This window comes from Vicugna pacos, chromosome 2 (assembly GCF_048564905.1).
Source record: "Vicugna pacos chromosome 2, VicPac4, whole genome shotgun sequence".
Lineage (NCBI taxonomy): Eukaryota > Metazoa > Chordata > Mammalia > Artiodactyla > Camelidae > Vicugna > Vicugna pacos.
This window is the reverse complement of record NC_132988.1, coordinates 6,902,403-6,926,420: the sequence shown is the minus strand read 5'-3', so window position 1 is coordinate 6,926,420 and position 24,018 is coordinate 6,902,403. Positions and strand designations below refer to the sequence as shown.

The window sequence follows — 24,018 nt, the reverse complement described above, 5'->3', positions numbered from 1 at the left end:
GCTCTCCTAGAATCTTTTCTCACAGCGCAGCTGTGTGATTAATCTGCGGAAGAGCATTGGTAGAGTCCTTCAAAAGAATATGGGGTAATGACATCAAGGGAACGGAAAAGAAATAATCAGTGTCTTTTTGTTTCCATACCTCTGACCTGACCCTTCACCTTAAATTCACTTTTGTTTTCAGTCAGAATGCAGTCACTGTATTGGGTCAGTGATCTCTGTCTCCTAAGTCTAAACTCAGTCTTCCAAAGTACCCGGGGTGTGCATACTTTCTGGCAATCGTGCAGCAACTTCTAAAGAAAGATCGCAGAATGAAAGTTGCAGGATGAAAAAAGGCAGACTTTCATATTGTAATGATGCATGTTTTTCCATTAGATCCTTTCTAGATCTAATACTAGAAAGGATTTCATACTTTCTATTATGAAACGATTCTGTTAGATCTTTTAATAGACCTAATTAAAAGGATTAGGATTCTTTTAATTAGAGAAGAATTCTATTAGATCTTTCCTAATGCTGAGAAGAACACTGGTTTATTCCAGTTCAATAAAGTTATTATGGACTTTTGAGAAATATATCCATCAACCTTTAGTACCCAGTTTTGTATCTATTATTAAACACTTTATGGTTTTGAGCTAATAAATGTTTTTAACTGATTCTATATAGATTTCCAAATTTCCAGAGACATAATTATACTAATTATACTTTATTTTCTGTAAGTTGTCTATTTTTATTTTTAATTTAATATTGCATCAGAATCACATTTTGATTTTTAATTTCTATAACCGTTAAAAATATCAGCTTTATGTATGTGTTCTTAAAGGAACTAGCCTTTCCATATGGAGTATTCAGTTATTTACACTTTATGCTCTAATAACTGTTACATAAATTACAGTTTTATTATATTAGTTCAATTTAGTCACATGGTGGTATACTGTTTAACCGGGTAATAGAAAGAAATAGTTCAGTTTCCTTGAGATGTGACGTCTACTTGAAATGATTTATTAATACTTCTCCAAAATACTATAAATGCACTGGTAATTTATTTCCCTTTACAATTTAAAACACGATTTTTCAAGGATCTTAAATACACCTTATCTATTACTACATGAAGCCTTATTCAGAATTTATATTTAGATTCCAAGTAGCCACATACCAGTAGACACTTCACTGGGGACATTTATTTTATGATCAGTACCAGATAAGACGATTAAGGCCAGTTGTTTCCAGTGTTCCCTTTGGCTAATTTCAAAACCCAAACTCCACACTCAGTCATGTTAATAAGTAAGTGTGAACATGTGAGAGATGCAGAGAAGATGTTGTTAGCACATCATGCTTCATGCAGAAGTTGCTCAATAAATATTTGTAAATTATTCTCTTAAAACTCAAAATAAGCAAATCTGATTGTATACTTTCCTTAAATTTTATTCATGAACAAAATTCATATAGTTAGACCTTCTTGTATATCTTCCATTTTAAGTCACAGACATTTACTGAGTTATATTTAGAGAATAAAATTGAATCATATGTAGTCTCAACCATTCAATGTGTTTGTAATAGTATATTATTAAATACTGATATTATTTGACTTTAATAGTATATCAAATATTTTTCAAATAAAGTCAACCATTTAAATTGCTGAGATATTTTAATAAGACATCAAATATCATTTGGGAAATTAAGAAATTTTCAGCAAATAGACACTTTTAAATATTAGCTTTTGTTTAAAATAAGAAGAGCTTTACTTAAAGATCTTTATGAACGCCACTTGGGTTCTAAATCCAATGTAGAAACCCTCTGCTGGTCCTTACAGTTTCTGTTTTTAATGCACTGCCAATTGGAAGAAAAGATAAGTTCATGGAGTGCACTTCCTAACTAAGAACGACTGTAACAATTGGCTTGAAACGTTCTCTGGAGGATTATTGACTTTTTAATTCAGGCTGCCATCAATCCCCATTTATATTTCATAATATGTATCCTGGGAAAAATAAGCTACGTTTAAATGTGTGGCTTGTCACTGAGGTTAAACATTGTTGTGCCAATCACTTATCCATCAATGTGATGTGAATTCAGAGATTCTTTTCGGACCATCATTTGATACTAGCACACTGAATGAGAAGCATGTCGCATGAGAGTATTATTATTTTTCCAAATTATTTTTATTACCTATTGAGTATAGAACTCCAATATGACAAAAAATTATTGTTGACTGGTTCCCTTTCAATTCATGCACAAGTGTATCAATAAAGCAGAAACAGCTGGGAATGCCGGGGGAGGGGAGGGTGGGGTGGGGAACTGAGTATCTTATTTGAACAGTTATCTTTGGGGAGTATCAGAGACAGTATAGGCAACCCATATAATGTCTATATTTTCTAATATCAGTGATATAGAATCTGTTGTTATCACTGAGATATTTGATGTGCTTCCTTTCAAACCAATTTTCAAATATATTTAGGCTGTCTCAAGTTTGTGCTATTCCAAAGAATGTCACATAGAGCATGGAGCCTCAGTTTGGCTGTCAGTTCTGTGACAAGATACACTTTCTCTTGTTAAATATTTATTGAAAGTAGTTATCCATTTGGCTCTCTCTATAAGTCTTTTTAAAAAGCTCATCCCCTAACTCCCATGTTGTTAAGTGGTTAGAGATTAGGTCAGAATTTGGAAAGCATCTCTTTCCTCCAGGTCTTTTGGTGATGTAGGTTTGCTGGAAGTATTAAAATATCTCTTTAAAAGGCTATTTGTTTGAATGTCCAATAAAATAAAGTGCCACAAGAATGACTCAGTGTTAGATGTATCAAGAGGCTAAACATATGCTGTCACCAGGCCAGCAGGTATAGAAATATTATGAGAGCTATTTTTGAAAACACATTTGTTATTTTAAAGTATGCTATTTAATGTCATTTACAGCAACATGGATAGACGTAGAGATTATCATACTGAATGAAATAAGTCAGACAGAGAAAGACAAATATATGGTATCACTTATACGTGAAATCTAAAAAAATGATACAAATGAGCTTATTTACAAAGCAAAAAGAGACTCACAGACATAGAAAACAAATTTATGGTTATTTAAGGGAAAGAGAGGCAGGAATAAATTAGGAATTTGGGGTTAGCAGATACACACTACTATATATAAAATAGATAAATAAGGTCCTACTGTATAGCACAGGGAACTATATTCAATATCTTGTAATAACCTATAATGAAAAAGAATACATATAGTCATATATATATATAAATGTATGTATAACTGAATCACTATGCTGTACACCAGAAACTAACACATTATAAGTCAACTATACTTCAATAACAAAAAGAAAAAGAAAAAGAAATCTTAAAAAGATTTTCAAATGTGTCAAGATCACATAACATTTGAGTAGCAGAGTGAGGATTCAAACTCATTTGCCTCAGTCTAAATGTCATTAAATGATACCAAACAAAGTAGTGTTTTCATTATCATAGAAGTTTCCAAATATGAGGTCTGTAATTCATGTAAGACTTTCATAAAACAAATATACATCTTAAATGTAAAATATTATGAAAAGATCACCCTCTAAAATCTAGAAAATTCAGCTATCTAGAATAGCTTGTTTTCAGTATGAATACATGTAATATTTATATTAGAAATAGTAAATTAGATTTTTGTGAAAAACGACAATATGCTTTTGGATATCGGAAATAAAATGTCTAAATCACTTGCCTGAAAGTACTCACATTCTCATCTAACTCTCAGAAATCTAAGTTACATGGCCATTTGAAAATTATATAATTAATGGTCAATCATTGCATAATCCCTAAATCCTCCACAAAGTTTAGTTCCCTAAAATGGCATTTATAGTGTTTGCGGAATGCCTGGCTCCTGTGGGTAATCAGTGCACGTATGTTTATTGAATGAATGCAGAATTTGTTTCACATAATTGTTGGTGACAAATGAAGTAACTGACTCCCAGTTCAAATGTATACAATATGCATCTAACTCCCCACGACACAACTCAAGTTCAAGAAGTATGCATTCATTGAAATAATAAGATACTCAGCTTTGTGCCTCTCCTATAAATGCCTCCCTCACTATATTCACTTGTCCTCTTGTTATATCCCTAAAAACACTTCAAAATCCAATTCCAGCACTCTTTTAAAGTGATCTGTGTTGAGCACTCCTTTCTTTCTGGAGCCATCACATCCTTATCAGCTCAACTGCAGGACATATTATATTGTCTTCCAGTTTTGTGTTCCCTGGCTTCCATTACCGAACGGTGTACACTTGAGAGTATGAGCCTCATTTTCTCATTCTGTATCAGTGTATCACTTTACAGTTTGTCACAGGTATTGGGTAATCCATTTATGACTCTTTAGTAAAATAAATAAAAGCATTCAGGTGACAGGCATATTTAGGTTTCCATAAAAACTGGTTCAGTTGACTGAGGAATGGTAAGACAAATGAACAAAGAACTTCTGATGGCTGAAATCAATGTAATGAAAGCCAGAGGAGATAATCACTACAGAGACCACAGATATGTTTTATTCCTCCATCTATTAAGTCTTATTTCATTTTTTAAACAATATTTTTCCACATTTTAGAATTTTCTTACAAAGGACTTGGACACCATTTATTGGTTAGATGTATTCATGGATATGCAATATGTTTTTTGCTTTATAAAATTTGTATTATTTAAGATATTTTGAATGTTTCTTGCTGATATTTACAAGTATAATTGTATCATGCAAGCCTACTAAATTTACTTATTCTGACAATTCATCTGTACTTTCTTTTATATTTATTTTACTCCATCATATATTTACAGATGTTGGCTATATATTTTAGGATATCCATTATCACAATAAGGAAAATACTTGCTCATTTTTGTGTGCTGAAAATAAATGACTTTTCTGTCTATATTAAGATCATATTGTTTATCTCCTTTAAACTAATTATGTAGTAAATTATATGGAATAATTTTTGAGTATCTATAAATAGACAAATATTTCATGGCATGTTATCACTTTTATATTATACTGGATTTTGTTTGATAATATATTTGGGGAACATCTTTATTTTCACAAATGAAATTGACCAATAATTATTCTTTTTTTAAATAATGCCCTTGTCTGATTTTGATATTAAGCTTGTATGGTCCTCAAAACAAATTGGGAATTTTATTTATTTATCTACTAGTACATAATAAATTAATCTACATCTTAGTGGCTAAAAACAGCATTTATTTTTTCTGAGATGATAATGGGCAAATAGAGATAAGAGATAAATGAGATAAAAAAAATTGAGAATAGCTTAGCTATGTGGTCCTGGTATGAGGTCTTTTCTGAGGTTTTGAGCAATATATTGGCCAGGGCTGCTGTGATCTGAAAGTTCAGTGGGCGCGGGAGGATTCACTTCCAAGATGGCTCCCTCCTCATGACTATTGGTTCTTTGCTGGCTGTGGGGTGGGGCCTTTCTTTGTCACTTGACATATAAGCATCTCTGTAAGGCTGATGGAGTATTTTTATGACCAGGCAGCTGATTTCTCCAACAGCAAGTGAGCCAAAGACATAGGAAGATGCTACTATATCTTTTATAACCTAATATTGGGTATCTTGTACCACAATGTGCCATATTCTATTAATTAACAGTAAGTCATTAAGTCCAGTCCACACATAAGTTGAGAAGAATTGGTCTCCACCTTTTGAAGACAGGAGTATGAGTGAATTTGTACAGATATTTTAACATTTCCAAAGAAACTCCACACCCCTTTTCTATTCTCTAGAGAAGTTTGTATGAGGTTGGTGTTATTCCTTCTATAGATTGGGTATTCCACAGTTTTCTTTGAAAAAAAATTTTAATAAATTTAGTAAATTTATTTTACTATTATTTTAGAGTAAATTTTTATCAATGTAATAAGAGTCTCTATTTCTTGTAATACTTTTTGTATAGGGCTGCCAGAAGTTTATGTTTCTAGAAATACATTAGTTTTATTTAAAGTTATGTACTGGCATGAAGTTGATTATAATCTCTCTTTTGTTTTCAGCATTTCTGTAAGAATTTTAACTTTTAGTCTGACTTTTATTCTTTTGTGTGTCATTTTGTTTCTTGAGATTGCTTTGTATGATTTTTTTCTTTTTCTTTGTTGTTCTGCAGTTTCACTATAATGTATACAGGTGACCAGGATTTTACATTCTATTCAGAAAGATGATTGATCAGAATTGATAAGAATCACATATCCAATATTATTGGAAGCAGAAAGTTCTCAAGTGGTCCAGATATCATGTTTAGTCTATTGATTCTCACTTTTTTATGTGTAGCATTGTGTTTAAGCCATCTCATTGCTAATGTCTGTGATTATATATATATATATATATATACACACATATATGTATATATATGAATAAGTTTGATATAATTTTTATTTTTACCACTAATTAATTCAGAATTTTCTGATTAAGTTTTTTACCCAGTCAAAATGCAGTTATCAAATCATGAAATTTATAGAATTTCATGATCTAATTTACAATCCATATTGATTTGTTGACAATCTTTCCAATAATAACTTTGTAGCTCATTTTTCCTGGCCCGGCATCCATTCTGGATTCCACTTTGCATTTCTTTAATATTTCTTTTTAGTATCTTTCAGTCCACAAACTTTCTTCAGCCTTTCTTTATCTTTCTTTTCTTTCTCTATCAAAGTAAAATACACATAACCTCAAACCGTTCTAAAGTGTGGCTTACAGTACATTTAAAATGTTGGGCAACCATCCCGCTAATTCTAAAACGTTTTCATTATCCCCCCAATAAGGCTCATATCCATTAAGCAGTCATTTCCCACTTCTCCCTCCCCTCTGCCCCCTGCAACCATGAACATACTTTCTATCCTGATTCATTTACGCATTCTGGACATTTCATAGAAAACAGGCTCACACAGCGTGTAGTCTTCTGGGTCATGCTGTTTTCACTTAGCGTGATATCGCAGCAGAATGTTATAGCATATATCAGTACTTCTTTCCTTCTTATTACCAAAATATTTTATTGTATGGTTACACATTTTATTTTTCTGTTCACCAGTTGGTAGTTGTTTATATCATTTCCACTTGGTGGTTATTATGAATATTCACATACATGTTTGTTATGGAAAACCTGTTTCACTCATCATTTGTATAAACGTAGGCTTGACATTGCTGGTCACGTGGAGATTCTACACGTAACAGTCTGAGGAACCACTGATGTCTTCCACGGTGGCTGCATCATTTTACATTGCCAGCAGCAGCAATGTGCCAGAGTTCCAATTTCTATACATATTATTTTCTGTATTTATTTTGTTGTTTCATAACCACTGTAGTGTGTATAAGTAGTATCACACTGTGATTTTAATTTGCCTTTCTGTGATGTCTAGTGAACTTTGACATCTTTTGATGAGCTTATTATAAGGCTCTTTGCCTATTTTTGGAGACGCGTCTATGTCTATTCAAATCAATAGCCCACATTTGAATTGAATAGTATGACTTTTGTGTGTGTGCGGAACTAAATTCTATTCTCTCAGCAAGTTTCAATTATCACTACAGTGTTATCTACTGTAGTCACCATGTTATACATTAGATCCTCAGACCTTACTCATCTTATAACTGACAGTTTGTACCTTTTTAACCAACTTCTCCCAATTTCCTCCATTCCCCCTGGCCCCTGGCAACCACTTTTCTACTCTCTGCTTCTAGAAGTTAAACTTTTCTTTTTTTAATTCCACATGTAAGTGATACCATGCAGTATTTGTTTTTCTTTGTCTGGCTTATTTCACTTAGCATAATGCACTCCAGGTTTATCTGTGTTGTTGCAAATGACAGGGTTTCCTTCTTTTTTTAAGACTGAGTAATATCACATTTTCTTTACCCATTCATCCGTTAATAGCCACTTAGGTTGTTTCCATACTTCGGCTATTGTGAATAATGTTGCTCTGAAGAGGAGAGAGATGTCCTTACATACAGCTGTCTCTTTAAGATAATAGTTGTATTTCCTTTGATTATATTGTTGCAGAAAAGCGTGTGACAGCTCAGTGTTGTAGCTCAATGTTACAGCTCAGTGTTTCAGCTTGGTGTTACAGCTCATTTGTGACAGCAACTTGGATCCGGGTGAGAGACCAAGCAGCACTCGGAGAATTGGAGAACTCAGGTTTATTATGCCAGCGGGCCTAGAGGAGTTAACACTCCAAGCTCTGGACCCCGTCTGTAGGTTTACACAGTCTTTAATAGACTACCAGTCTATTTGCAACATTTTATAACATCATATGCAAAAAATGTACAGCAAAGATGACTAATTAAGAATGAGCTTTGTAGAAATGGACCAATCAAGAGTGAGAGAAATGGACCAATCAGGAGTGAGGGAAATGGGCCAATCAGGAGTGAGCTCTGTGCTAATGAAGCACTACAAATGGGCCAATCAGGAGTTAGCTCAGGGAACCAATAGAATTCTAGGGGTAAGCCATTTCAGAGGCAAAAAATGAGATAAAGCTGCTGGGCCAGGGTACCTGATGGTGCTGGCAAGGGGTCCTACCAGTCTTTTTTATGGGGCTTCCACCTGAATATCACCTGAAGTAGGGTTGCTGGATCATCAGGTATTTGTATACATAATATTAATATAAAATAAAAATTTAAAAAATATTTTGCTATAGAAAGCCCTGACCAGTCAAATTTGGAACATACTTGTTTTTAATACCCATTAGATTTTCTTTCTTATTGGCTCAATTCAGGGACTGTTACAAACCGTGATCAGCCAGGTTGGTTAGGGCCAGCATAAAATGTAGACTGCACTGGCCCAGAAGTCAGAGCTCCCTGGATTTTAATCTCAGCTCTTCACTGTAACAAGTTGTGTGACCTGTGGATGCCATTAACCTCTCTTGTGACTCATCTTTAAATGACCATGACTATGAAGCCTTCAGCACATTCTACAGTGTCTATGAATGTAATATAATTTTCACTCTTAAGGTACTGCTGCTGATGATATTATTTTCTATCATTAGAGTAACTGATACATGTCACAGAGGAGACATAAATCAAATCTAATTTTTCCTGGTGAGGCTAAAGCTCAGAAGGAATCTGTATCAGTCAGGCAAAAAGGGGGAATGTATTGACTGGGAACTAGATCTATTTTTAATTTCTTGAGGAACCTCCATATTGTTTTCCACAGTGGCTGCACCAATTCACATTTCCACCAAGAGTATACAAGGGGTTCCTTTTCTCCACGTCCTCACCAACGTTTGTTCTATCCTATCTTTTTGATAATAGACATCCTAACAGATGTAAAATGATATCTCATTGTGGTTTTGATTTGCATTTCCCTGGTGATCAGTGATATTGAGCATCATGCCATACATCTGTTAGCCATTGTATGTCTTCTTTGGAAAAAATGTCTATTTAGACCCTTTGCCCATTTTTTAACTGAGTTTTTTTTTTTTCCTATTAAGTTATAAGGTTATTTTGTGGAAGAGGGCAGTGGGAAGTAATTAGGTTTGTTTATTTTTAGAGGAGTTACTGGGAATTGAACCCAGACCTTGTGAATGCTAAGTATGTGCTCTACCACTTAAGCTATATCTTCCCCCATGTATGATTTTTTTAATGTGTGTGTGTGTGTGTGTATATATATATATATTTCAGATATTAACTCCTTTTTAGATACTCATTTGTAAATGTTTTCTCCCATTCTGTAAGTTGCCTTTCCATTTAGTTGATGGTTTCCTTTGCTGTGCAGAAGAGGTTATTTGCATTTTGGTTGCTGAGTTGTAACTCCTCATTATGTGCTCTGGATACTCATCTCATCAGATATCGCTTGTCATTTTTCCCTTTTCTGTCAGTTGTATTTGCACTTTCTTGATAGTGTCCTGTGATGCTCCAAAATCTTTAATTTTAATGAAGTCCAATTTGCCTATTTTTCTTTTGTTGCTTGTGTTTTGGCGTCATATCTAAGAAACTCTGGTCAAATACAAAGTCACAAAGATTTACCCCTATGCTTTCTTCTGACTGTTTTACTTTTCTAGCACCTACATGTAGGTCTTTGATTCATTCTGAGTTAATTTCATTAGGGTGTGAGGTTTGTGTCCAGACTCATTGTTTTGCATGTGGATAACCAGTTGTGCCAGCATCAGTTCTTAAAAAGACTATTTCTTGGTATCCTTGTCAAAAATCAATTGACTATAGATGTATGGGTTTATCTCTGTGCTCCTTATTCTAAGTCCATAGATTCATAAGTTTTATCTTTATGCCAGTACCACGTTATTTTGATTACTACAGCTTTGTAATATAATTGGAAAGCAGAAGATAGGAGAACTCCAGTTTCACTCTTCTTCTCAGAACTGTTGTGGCTCTTTGGGGCCCCATGATTCTGTGTGAATCTGAAGATAAGCTCTTCCATTTCTGCAAAAAGAAAACACAGTTAGGAATTTTGATAGTGATTACATTGTGTCTATAGATCAATTTTGGAGTACTTCCGTCTTACGAATTCCTTGTATCTCATCAATTAATTATTTAAATCCATGAACACATGGTGTCTTTCCAAGTATTTAGGTTTTCTTTAAATTATTTCAACAGGTTGTTTAGTGTCCAGCATAAAAGCCTTGCACCTTCTTGGTGGAAATAACTCCTAAGTATTTTAATTTTTGGATGTACTGTAAATGGAATTGTTATCTTAATTTTTTAAGATACTATAGTAAGGAAAAGCTTTTTGTTCTCTCCCGTATTTAGACATATGAATATATATTTATATATATTTATTTATACGACTGAACTCATACAGCCTTATGTAATTCCCTCCTTTAGAACTGGTAATTATCTTAATGCTCACATTATTCCCTGTTTGGTAAATGAGAACCCCTTTAAACCAGTTTTGTATTTTTTTATATGTTTCTATCATTCCTTAAGAGCTTCTTTAGTTGCTGAATCAAGAAATCCCAGGCTCAGCTTATATCTTCCCTGGAGCCATCTCAGAATAGCTTTTATCCAGGGAATGCTGGTACATTTTAGTGGATAACATTATCTGGAAATGAAGATCTGTGGAAATATATAACATCGTCAAAATATATCATTGTTATGTCCACATACTGCAATTTTTCTTTGCTTGTTTCAGAAAATCAGACAGCATCGAGGTATCACTAATTTACTTTCTTTTCCACTTCTTCTTGTAGTTCCTCCAGTAATCCGGGTGTATCCAGAGAGTCAGGCCAGAGAACCTGGGGTGACTGCCAGCCTTAGATGCCACGCCGAGGGCATACCAAATCCTCAGCTTGGCTGGCTGAAGAATGGCATTGATATTACACCCAAGCTGTCCAAGCAGCTCACGCTTCAAGGTGCTTTTCACTTGCATTTTTTCCTTTTAAATGACAATGTAGACATTTCATTCTAAAATTTATAACACATTTTACGTTCTTTGGAGAAATGAGAAAATAAGTCTTGGTGGCAAAAGAATGTCATGAATATGAAAAAAACATGGTTGTACCTAAGACATCATATTTGAAATAGAGTCCTTTAAGATTTTTAGTGTTTTAAATAATAGTCTTGTCATAATGATTAGTTATGTCATTATTTTTGTGATGAGTAAAATATTAAATTTTTTTTTAAAAAATGTGTCCTCTGAATTACAGCAGATATGCTGAACAGAATAATTGGATCTCTTCATTGAATATGTTCCTGAAGAGACCATTTAAATGTTAAATCATACATTAAAATATGTATTACAGAAAGTGTCAATAATATAGAAATTCTTTAGTGACTGTTTTGCAGCATACCTTGCAAATGAAGAGAGAGAAAAATCAAAACATTACCAAACATGTTTCACATTTATGTTGTTTTAAAGTTATGAAGTCCTTACACTCTAATATATAAAATATGCTATGTATGTTCCAACATTCAAAAGTGTAGATATAATTATTCAGTTATTATTCAGATGATAAGAATCACAGATGTGTGGTATGTGAAAAAGCAACCAATCTTTGTAATGTCAAATAGTCTAAATAATGCAAAAGTATTTGCATATATGTTAATTACACTGGTAAGTAAACAAATGCTTGGATATTTCCATTGCCAAGGGTAGTAAAAAGCCAGTCATTTTACTGGAGTATGTGTTGCTTGGCATTATATTCCTTATTCCAGGCCTTTAAATTCCTTCAATTCATACTGTTAGAAATGAATATATTTTCATTTTAAAATTATTTCTGTAAAAATAGACTGCCCTTTTTATTCAACTTAGTTGATACACTTTATCAGTATACATTTTTATGTAATTAAAAAATTAAATTTATTTTTGCAAATCAAAAATGACATGAGGAAGTATTTTTGACTTTTAAAACCTGAATCCTAGCAATCTCTGTGTTAATGTAAGTAGGTCCAACAAATTTACATGTTTACATCTACTGATTACATCTTGGGGTCTGTACTCTGAGAAGAGGATTGATCTGATTATCAGAAATTAAATTGAAGGAAAGGCTATTTAGCTTTCAGTTTTTGTCATCTCTTGGCCATTTAATAGCAGCAAACCTTATTATATGAACATATTATATCTTTGTTCCCAGGAATATACAGGAAGACCAGTTTGGGAAGTTGGTTATACCCTAGACTCAACATTAAAAGAGTGGAAGACTTCGTAAGATAGCTATTCTCATTTTTAAAAGTAAGAAAAAAATAGGTTAAATTTTGAGAAACTGTGACAAATAATAAAAGATGAGCAGGGAGCACAGCCTGAGAAATAAATCTGGGTGCACAAGAGTGTGCAATTCCATGTGACTTTATATATGGTTACATATTACCAATTTCCAGTTATTTAATTATCCACTTATTCATCAGATGCTTATTTGGCATTTCCACATGAGGTCCACGTCTAGCTATGGCATAGATGGGATGATATGTTTAGGAGAAGCAGTAAAATTCTGAAAAAGCAGAGATATTGTATTGGCAGGGAAATCATGATAAATGAGGAAGGGACTAATAATTTGCAAAGAGGCAGGAGAACAAGGCGGTGTTACAGAAGGCAAGGAAAGAAAGCCAAAGATGGGAAAGGGCTCAACCACGCTGGGTGTGTGGGAAGGTCAAGGAAGGTCATTGCAGTATCTTTATGGGTTAGTGGTTAGTTCATCCTCATAGCATTTAGAAAATCAGTCTTCTGTTGGCTTAGAGATGAAAAAGGAGGTAAGAATTATAAAAATCTCTTTCCATGTTTTCAAAGGAGTGAAAAGAAGATAGTAGCTGCTGATGGGAAGGCTTGGGATTAAGGAAGATCTTTCTTTCTTCTTGAACAATGTATTGGTTTGAAAGGATATTGGGAAAGAGGAAGAAATGTGGATAATGGACTGGGGGAAGGATGAAAAAATTGCTGTAGAGATCAACAAGAAAAGAGGGCAGATTTACCTTGGGAAGAAACAGAAAATTTCCTTTGAGAAGGAAATACAAGTGAAGATGTAGATAGAAACAGGAAGTTTGGGGATGAAGTTTTTTTCTTTTTTTTTCCCCCAGATTTTGTTGAACTACAAATGGCATATAAACTTGCATAAGTTTAACATATACAACTTGACGATTTGATACACTTATATATCGTGAAATGATTTGGATTTACTTTCTAATCCCTTCTATTCACTTCATGATTTAAAGAGCAAGACCTCCTGCTTAGAGTGGGAAGTTAGTATTATCCTGGGAAGCATCAAACAAAGAATAAAGATTTGAAATACAAGTGGAGTGGGGTATGAAATATAACATAAAGGTCAAGTGAAATAAATAGCAAGTGACATCCTGCAAATTGAAACTTGGGAATTTGAACATTTGTAAATTTGCTTATGAATAGTCTAGTAATTTAATCAAAAAATTAGAGACAGGGACACCAGATGCAGAGATATGTCATCTTGTTCTAGTTCTAAAGGGCAGACATGTTAGGATGATAAATGGACCAGGAAATTGATAATTCTGGCAATGGAGTAGAAAACATCTAGAAATGCTTGATTACACAGGGAAAGAGGGGAAGAAAGTGGGGCATATACACTTGAAGAGCATAAGGATATTGAGATGAGAGAATCTGAAGTAGGACTAAATTGGATGTTCCAAAAATTCCAGAAATTTCCATTGTTAAGTGTGTGGGTCTTATAAGAAAAATATGTTCTTTGGAGAGGACCACCCTTCACATAAAAGAAGCTGATCTGGGCTTAAAACACTGTTCAGTCCCCATCTTTTAGAGCTGAGGGTCTGCAAATGAATAACCACAGACCAACCGGGAAAGTTGCCTATTTTTGTAAATAAAGCAATTTTTGCTTGTTTTTTGTTTGTTTGTTAGCTTTTTTGTTTGTTTTGTTTCTTTAGAACACAGCCACATTCAATTTTTACAGTCTTGTCTGTGGCTGCGTTCACGCTATATTAGGACAAAGATGACTAGTTACCACAGAGACTGTATACCCCACAAAGTCTAAGATATTTACCATCTGACCTATTTCAGACAAAACAACAACAACAACAACAACAACACTGCCAACTGTTTTGGAATAGTGAATCTCAACAAAGGATGAGGGGAATGAAGATGTGCAGTAAACTGAGAAAGAGTTTCAAGTGATTTAAGTGATCATACAGCTCCAAATGCTCCCACCTCTCCAAATTTCACACACACCCCTTGAGAGCCAGTGGCTCCTAGGAATGACATTTAAACTCATTTCCTATTCGTTTTTTATCTTCTTTCCCCAAACAATCATGTGTCCCTTATCCATCACAATGTGTCATGTCCCTTGCTACTGCACATGGCGTACGGTGTTCTTGTGATTGGGTATCACAGAACACACACACACACACACACAAAGAAAGAAAAGCAAGTAAAAGAAAAGATGAAAACCTACACAAATGAGCAGGAAAAACCCTGACCCTTAGGGTTTGGTAGAACCGAAGTCCAGCCCTTACCTCTGAGGTAAGCAATGTGCGTAAGATCATTCTCTGAGTCTCAGATTCTGATCATTAGTTCTTATCTGGGACATTAAGGAATAATCTATGTGAAAGCACCTCATATATTGCCAACATACAGGAAATGGTTAATTATACCCTGGTTTCCAGCTTGGAGAATACAATTCATTATTCAGGGATTAGCTTAAAATAATATTTAACCAAGATTTAGAAGTTGGATTAATCATTCGCTTAACCCTTTTGTTAAGCATGGACCACATCAATTTCCATATAAAATATTGTTTACTTTAGGTATTTCAGGCAAAAGACTGAAAATCTTGCAAACAAATCATGCATTATTTTCTTTCTGCCTTCCATGCCCAATAATTGCAGTTATATAAAGCAGATTCAATAACACACTTGAAAAATGGCATTTTTCAAATATTATACTTGTATGATGAGCTCACTTAATTCCTTTATGGCATGTCTTTTCACATGTATTCTCCTGCAAATGAACCATATTGGTATGAATTAAAACTGTCACAATCGCTGAGGACAAAATGGATTCTGAATATTAAAAATAAATACATAAATGAAATGATGGTTATCCATACGTGACACTTTTTATGCAATGCAGGAAATAGGAAATGAATATAAAATATGGTGTGTGTGCCTTTGATAGAGTATTGGGGTCTCTGTAATAGAATGGCAGCGTAGTTTATGAAACACTTGAATGCACTTGGAATAATTTGGCATGTCTCCAAAGCATGGAAGGAGGAAGGAAAACAGTTTAATTAGGACAAGCTAAGAGAACTGTTTGGCTGTGTAATCGGAAATCACTCTACCAAAGCTGAAATTGTAGTTGACAAGTTGCATTTGCCTTCTTTTTTCAGCAAATGGCAGTGAGGTGCATATTAGCAACGTGCGCTATGAAGATACAGGAGCCTACACTTGCATCGCAAGAAATGAAGCAGGCGTGGATGAAGACATCTCTTCTCTTTTCGTGGAAGATTCTGCTAGAAAGACCTGTAAGTACTGAACACACAAACACACACACACACACACACACACACACACACACTCTATACTCAACTTTACAACTAAACTTTCTTTTTTAATTGAAGTACAGTCAATTACAATGTGTCAATTTCTGTTGTACAACACAATGTCCCAGTCATGCATATACACACATATAAAACTAAACTTTCGTCATAAACAAAGGCATCAGAAAATGCTGTGAAATGAGCAATGTATTTAAAAAAAACAAGCAAACAAAAAGTGGTTTTCATAGGTACAAAGGATAGAATTCTTGAAATATTAAAAATAGATTGAAGGATTGAAAAACAAGATTGTGGAATTTTCAGGACAACACTAAAACGATTTTATTTCTTCGGCAAGTGTACTTAAGATATTTAGGGTCTTGTCTTCCTATTTGCTCATACATGAAGTTAAATCCTTTGCAAAATCCCTCTCCCAAATGATTTGGGATTCAAGGTTCCAAAATACAGCCAAGGGACATCTTATAGGTTTAATATATTAATGTCATTCTTTTTCTTGCCATTGCGTGGTGGTCAGTTGCCCAATGACTGAACAGCAGCCCTTACTGGCAGCAGGCAGAGAAGAACTGGGGTTATTTCCAGCATGAGACACCCACTGCCCTGGCACCAACATCACCCCATGGGCTGTTCTCACTTTACTGCTAGACATCCTTTGTCATCACTGTACGTCTTCTAATTGTATCATGAAGTTTTAAGAAAAATGCACTGTCCTTTTTAAAAATTATTACTTGGTGAAGGGGATATGGATGGAGTGGGGAGGCTAACGATGGATTTTAGGTTACAGCCAAATTATTTAGAACTCATAGAACTGTTGTAGCATTTCTTTTTTTGAATGATTATTTGGGTTATTTTAATTTTATTGTTTATTGAAGTACAGTCAGTTACAATGTGTCAAATTCTAGTGTACAGCACAATGTCCCAGTCATGCATATGTATACATGTATTAATTCTCATATTCTTTTCATTAAAGGTTATTACAAGATATTGAATATAGTTCCCTGTGCTATACAGAAGAAATCTGTCTTTTTTAAAGTCTATTTTTATATATAGTGGCTAATATTTACAAATCTCAAACTTCCAATTTTATCCCTTCCCACCCCCTTTCCCCAGTAACCATAAGATTATTTACTATGTCTGTAAGTCTGTTTCCATTTTGTAGATGAGTTTATAGGGTCCTTTCTTTCTTTCTTTTTTTTTTTTTTAATGAGTGATTTTCTTTCTCTTTCTGGCTTACTTCACTTAGAATGATGATCTCCAGGTCCATCCATGTAGCTGCAAATGACATTTTATTCTTTTTTATGGCTAAGTAGTATTTCATTGTATAAATATACCACAACTTCTTTATCCAGTCCTCTGTCAATGGACATTTAGGTTGTTTCCATGTCTTGGCTATTGTATATAGTGTATATGAACATTGGGGTGCATGTATCTTTTTGAATTAGAGTTCCCTCTGGATATATGCCCAGGAGTGGGATTGCTGGATCATACGGTAAGTCTATTTTTAGTTTTTTGAGGAGTCGCCATGCTGTTTTCTGTAACTGCTGCACCAAACTGTAGTGCCACCAATAATGTAGGAGGATTCCCTTTTCCCCACACCCTCTCCAGCATTTATCATTTGCGGACTTTTGAATGATGGCCGTTCTGACTGATGTGGGGTGATATATCATTGTAGTTTTGATTTGTGTTTCTCTGATAATTAGTGACACTGAGCATTTTTTCATGTGCCTATTGATCATTTGTATGCCTTCCTTGGAGAATTGCTTGTTTAGGTCTTCTGCCCATTTTTGGATTGGGTTGTTTTTTTTTTCTTATTAAGTTATATGAGCTATTTATATATTCTGGAAATTAAACTTTTGTCAGTCGCACCATTTGCAAATGTTTTTTTTTTTTTCCATTCTGTAGGTTGTCATTATTGTAGCACTTCTTAGGTAAGCTCTCTACAGGCAAACACTCAGACCCTTTCCTCCCATGGCCCGCATGTGCCACAGCGGATTGTGTGGGGATTGGGTCTATGTGCACTTGGAATGACTCTTCTCCCATGTCTGATCTGTTACACCCATTTGTATCTCCTATTAGTCTAAGTTTTTACAGGGGCCCCTGAGGTTTTGAGGGCCCTTTGCTTAGACATGCCCATTGCTCTGAGCCCAGTTTTTGGACAACATTAGAGTATTGTCCCAGGAATCTTCCTACTCCTCTTTCAAGCAGTAAGTTCACATATGAGTAGATCCCGTGAGGAAGGAGGACCTTATCCAGGCCCCGATTCCCAGTACATCACTGTCCATACTTGGTCTGACTAGGACAATCATCATGATGAGCAAAAATTTAAAAATAAAATTCTTCAAGGAAAAAAAGAGAAAAGAACACTGGATTTAATGACCTGGATAAGGTCTACCATAATTTCTTCACTCCTTTTATGCAGTTATCCTAAATACCAATCTGCAGTCCACTTCCTGTTAGGCGACAAGTAATTGAAAACTAGTTTTCTTTGTCCTTTATGATGATGCTTATGAGACAGGTTTTTAACTTCAGCTCTGTGTTTTCATTTTCTTTTAATGCTGGTCATGTATTTTTCTATATATTTCTCTTATCACAAAATTGAAATAGCTAGCCATAATTTCTTGAGTCAATAAATTACTATCTACCAGCATTTACATTTCAGGAATATTTTACTGGAAGAAATAATAAAATTGAGTGCTATGAATGTGTATTTTAATTACAAACATTTTATGAAATCAGGTTTTCACTTTATTTTACTTATCCCTTTAAACTCTTACATGTCAAAATAAAGCATTTTAAATAATTTTTGAGATTGTCTTAGCAATATGTTGTCAAAGTCAGAAGTATCATTTTTATAAGACATAGCAGTACAGGCCTTAATACATATATATTTATAGAACTTCCCATGCCATCTTATAAGAAGCAAGACACAAGTGAAAGACTTAGAGGCTTTTTTTTTCTAAGTCTGAAAGTGAAATATTTCTAGGAATTTCTTATGCATTTAAATTATGTGACATTTTCAAGGATAAAGAACGGAAACTAAACAATTTTGGTTTTGTTTTTTTAAATTAATGAATGAATTTTGGTAGGGATACTTAACATAAGGTCTACCCTCTTGAAATATTTTAAGTGCACAACACTGTTAACCTTAGGAACTAAGTTGCAGAGCAAAGCTCCAGCATGTGTTCATGTTATGTAACTACAACTTTGCAACCAGTGAGCAACTCTCCATTTCCTCCCTTCTCTCCTTCCCCTGACCACCATCACTGTATTTTCTGTATTCATGATTTTGACTCTTTTAGATACCTCATATAAGTACCTTTAAGGCTGAATAATATTACAGTGTATGTATACACATTTTCTTGATCCACTGATTTATCGATAGATATTTGGGTTGTTTCTATATCTTGGCTGTTGTAAATAATGATGCAATGAACATGCAAGTGAAAGACATCTCTTTGATCTTAATTTCAATTCTTCTGGTTGTATACCCACAAGAGGAATTGCTGGATCATATGATAATTCTATTTTTAACCTCCAAAATGTTTTCCAATGTGACTACACCATTTTACCTGCCCACAAACAACTTGCAAAGGTTCCAGTTTCTCCATATCCTTGCCAACACTTTTATCTTTTACTTTGCTAACAGCCCTTCCAACAGGTATGAAGATACCATCTCATGATGGTTTGATTTACATCCCTTGTGATTAATGACATAGAACACCTTCTCATGGATTCACTGGCCATTGGTTTGTCTTTTTTGGAGAAAAGTCTATTCAAGTCCTTTGCCCATTTTTAAGTTGGGTTATTTTTTACTAATGAGTTACTGGAGTTCCTTTTTTTTGAAAATTAAATGCTTATCAGATATATGGATTGAACATAGCTTCTCTTGTTCCATAGGTAATTTTTTTTTTCACTCAGTTGATTGTTTCTTTTGCCGTGCAGAAACTTTTTAAATTTAATATGTTCCAACTTGTCTGTTGTTGCTTTTATTTTATTGTTGCACCATTATTAAGAACATACATTATGTACAGTTGATAACGGGGAAGTGGACATTTTTAGAAACTAATGTACATAATTAAAAACAGGATAAAGCTAAATAAGCAAATTAACTGAGTAGAATATTAGTAACTATAGAAGAGAGTAAGTGGAAAATGTGAGACCATCTGTGTGGTAGAAGGTAGTTTCCCTTGGGATACTTCGTAGGACTCAATAAATTGTCAGAATTCCATATAAAAAAACCAAAATCAGGGAAAACTGCAGCCTCTTGTAAGCCCTCACTTAAGGACTGCTCTGGTTTCTCTTCTAGACATTTCATGGACAAAGACTAATAATGTTAATTACACAAGTCACACTTGTATTTTGAGAGGTGGATGTTCTCAAAAAGAACCAAAGCAAACAGTTACAGACCCACCAGTGATGACTTACTCCTTCTTATTTGCATGGGTTAAAAATTCTTCACTTGTCTACCTTCACCAAAAATAATTTCAAAGGTCACCTTTCCTTTTAGTAGTGATGGGATACAATGTACAGTTGACCAACGTTGGGCTTAGGAAGGACACTCCCCTCGCAGTCAAAAATGTGAGTATAACTTTACAGTCTGCCCTCAGTATCTGTGGTTCCATGTCAGTGGATTCAACCAGCCACAGATTATATAGTGCTGTTGTGTGTCTTTATCAAAACAACCCATGTATAAGTGGACCCTCACAATTCAAAGCCATGTTGTTCAAGTGTCAACTGTTTATCTGAAAAGGTAGATTGGTATAATAACAGAACACTAACTTGGGAGTAAGACATGAGTTAGAATCACTGTATTACCACATAAGAGTCCTATGATTTGGAGCTATTACATAGCCTTTCTAAGTTTTAATTTCCTCATCTGTCATATGGTATAAATGTTAACTCACTAGGATTTCTATGCAGATATTATAAAGCACCCTAATGCTAGGCATAAATTACCTCTTCCTCCAACTCCTGCAAATTTTCTGAAAATAATTACTTTTTTCTTGCTAGAGACATTGTCAAAAATGGTTTTTAATAAGGCTGGAGAATCTAGTAATTGTTGAAAATCAGAGAGTTTCCAAAATGAGTGACACATATAGATATAGACATTGAGAGAGATGTAGAGGCAGTGATGGATAGAGGTATGAAAGTATATGAACACCTATATTATTATATATTCAGATATAAAATATTATTTTTCTTGACATTAAAAAATTGACTCAGCTGATAAGGGTATAATTTTTTTCCTTTAATGTAAGATTTTTCTGTATAAAGAATATATATTTTTTGTCAGAGTCACTTTTGCCACAGAGTCAAAGGAAAAGCTTCAATTTATTTTCCCTTTACATTGGTCAATTTATATTCCTATAGATTTAAAAATTATTTTTTAAGGTGCTTTTCTTCTGTTTTCTTTTTGGAAGATGCAGAGAAGAGAGATATTGAATTCCATATAGACAGCAATAAAGATAGGGAAAGATTTACAAATTTTAGATTCAATGACACAATGCAGACTTTGCTTGGCTATGTCTTCAGAGTAATCATCCAGCTATTTTTGGTATAGTCAAGCTCTTATGGTTGGATCAATCACATTTATTTTCTTACAATACATTTCCCAGCCACATGGTGCTATTGAGAGAAAGATTCCTGCAGAGCATGACAGGCCAGGGAGCTGATTTTTTCTGTACTCGAATCTTTGAAAATAATATACCTTACAGTTCCATTAGGAGTAGGGATTGATAACTAAGATTTAATGGAGTGATATTCAGGGAGTACTTAGACGCAAAGAACAGTAGAAGCGGGTCATAGACAACTGTGCAGTGCTTGGAACAGGGAGTAGAAGGTGATCTGAAATACGTGAGGGGGATCTCAGGTAGAGGTAGAAAGTTATTTATTTGGAAGCATCTTGCATAGAGTGTCAGCGCTTAATACACTTCCATTCCGAATGGGAGTCAATTCCCAGAGGATAACAATTCATCTTCAGAATTAAGGTAAATGGAAAGCAGTGTGAACGTAGGCTGCTCTTGAAAGCTTTTGAGCCCCTGGATGCATTAAGCACCAGGCACAGGTTATATGACACCTTGCTGGGACTTTAGTGAAGGGTATGGTTAATCTAACTTCTTGCAAATATTGGAATATAATGACTGAAAATGTCACACTAGTATATGGAATGTTTTCTTTTTTTATTGTCACAGGCAATATTAACATTTGGAAATACTGGGCTATTGTAACATTCTTTACTTTAGAATTAACTTCAGCAAATTAATATTGGTTGGCTATCATGACCTAAAATTAATTATAATTCTTTAAATAAGCGGTTTAAATGGGTTAAACTCTACAAAAAAGATTACTTGAATGAGCAAATTAGATAAATATACAATGTTCATATAAATTAATAATGATTATAAAATGTGATGAGTGTAATTCACAATACACAGATTTTGAAGTACAGTGAAATAGTGCCACTTTTGTCTAAATATTTCAAAAGATATATGAATGCTTAAGAAGTATTTGCCTATTTTAGAAACAGAGATAAGGGTCTTAAAATAGGTTAAAATATGGTCTTTTTATATATAACAGCAGTTTAAATATGATATCACAACATTTGAATATATTCTGATAATATAAACAAGGTAATAACCTTTCTAATCTTCATTTACTTCCTATTTTTAAAGCATAGAGAAAATACTTCATAGGGGCTGTTGTATAGATTTAAAAGATTCATTAACATAGGATCATATTAATATCTACAGAGGCTAGGAGCTAATATAAGTAGATTAATGCATTGTCTATCAGCAGATAGATGGAGCCAAATAGACCAGGCGTCGATGAATAATTTTTATACCCAATGTGAGCTGGGTAAAATAATTAGGAATTTGGAAAATCTATAGTTAAAGATAAGTTGCAGCCATTATAGCCAGGGTGATATTTTAACCCTGATAGTTATAAGCTAAGTGCTGGAATAAAAAAAGAACCAAATAAAAACATATATTTGAGGAAAAATGAAATAGATCAATAAATGAAAAATATTGTTATTTTCTATCGAACATTCGCTGAATATTATTCAATAGAAGGACTATACTAAAAATATTTTAAAGCAGAGGGAACAAGTCATACTTCTTTTGAAAAGCCCCAAAGACGACTTAGTTAATATTCGTCACAGACATTTACATATTAGTAAGCTTATTATGAAATAAAACACACTTAGTGTAATCAGACTCATGTTGAGGTTAACCATGCTTGAGAAGCATGTATTATTTTATGAGCTTTCATTGCTCATCTTAAATTCTAATATTCATGCTCTCCATTTGGTCAACGATACTGTCACATCCTGTGAAGTAACTTGTTCCGTAAATCTTTTCATCTGTTGACCCAGAACGTGCTGAAATTATCTGCCTTGTGATTTCCATACCTGAAGGCTCTGTTTTCAAAATAGCACCGTTTTCAGTGTCATTAAACAGACCTGTTTCTAATGCATTGCCGTTCTTTGCACAATAGTACAAGCTTGCTTGTCATTTAACCAGATGCCGCGTGATCTGAATGTCAAAAATTGACAGGCTTACAACAATCATTAGTAATCAGGCATCTTTTGCCTACAAAACAAAATGCAACTCAAAGCTTCCTTATTTTGATATTTTGATTTATTGCCTACATTCTGTCTGCAGGGTGTTATATACATTCAGGAGAACATTCCCACCTTATCTTGTACTCCACAATGTCAATTTGTCTGATTTATTTTATGGTAAAATGAGGCAGGTAATGATGACATTTTATTTACATTTCTTCAGGCATGCAGACTGAATAAGATTATATACAATGACACTACTGAGTATAAAATCTCTGGGAAACTTTTAGAAAATCTAGACACCAAAATTTTGTAAAATGTTAGGATATCACTTTGATATTCGCCAACTCCAGACGGATTGCAGTTGGCAAATCCTTTGCAAAATAGCTGTGCCAGGTATCCCCTGCTTTTTGTAAATTCAATTTATGCCACTTTGCTTTTACGAAAGACCTATTTCACTCACGGCAAGCAATCCTGAGAGGATTTTTCATTCTTACGAAGAAAGGTGAAAAGTGCAAATCATATTCAACC

The 24,018-nt window shown here is 34.1% G+C and overlaps 1 protein-coding gene across 1 annotated transcript in view; it reads left to right on the top strand.

Moving 5' to 3' along the window:
• The window catches only part of FSTL5 (follistatin like 5), a 625,236-nt gene that overhangs the window by 482,778 nt on the left and 118,440 nt on the right, over positions 1–24,018 (top strand). Inside the window, exons 8-9 of the mRNA XM_072972286.1 lie at positions 11,151–11,312; positions 15,762–15,896. Of these exons, the coding sequence (XP_072828387.1) occupies positions 11,151–11,312; positions 15,762–15,896 (297 nt within the window). The remainder of the gene's footprint in view (positions 1–11,150; positions 11,313–15,761; positions 15,897–24,018) is intronic.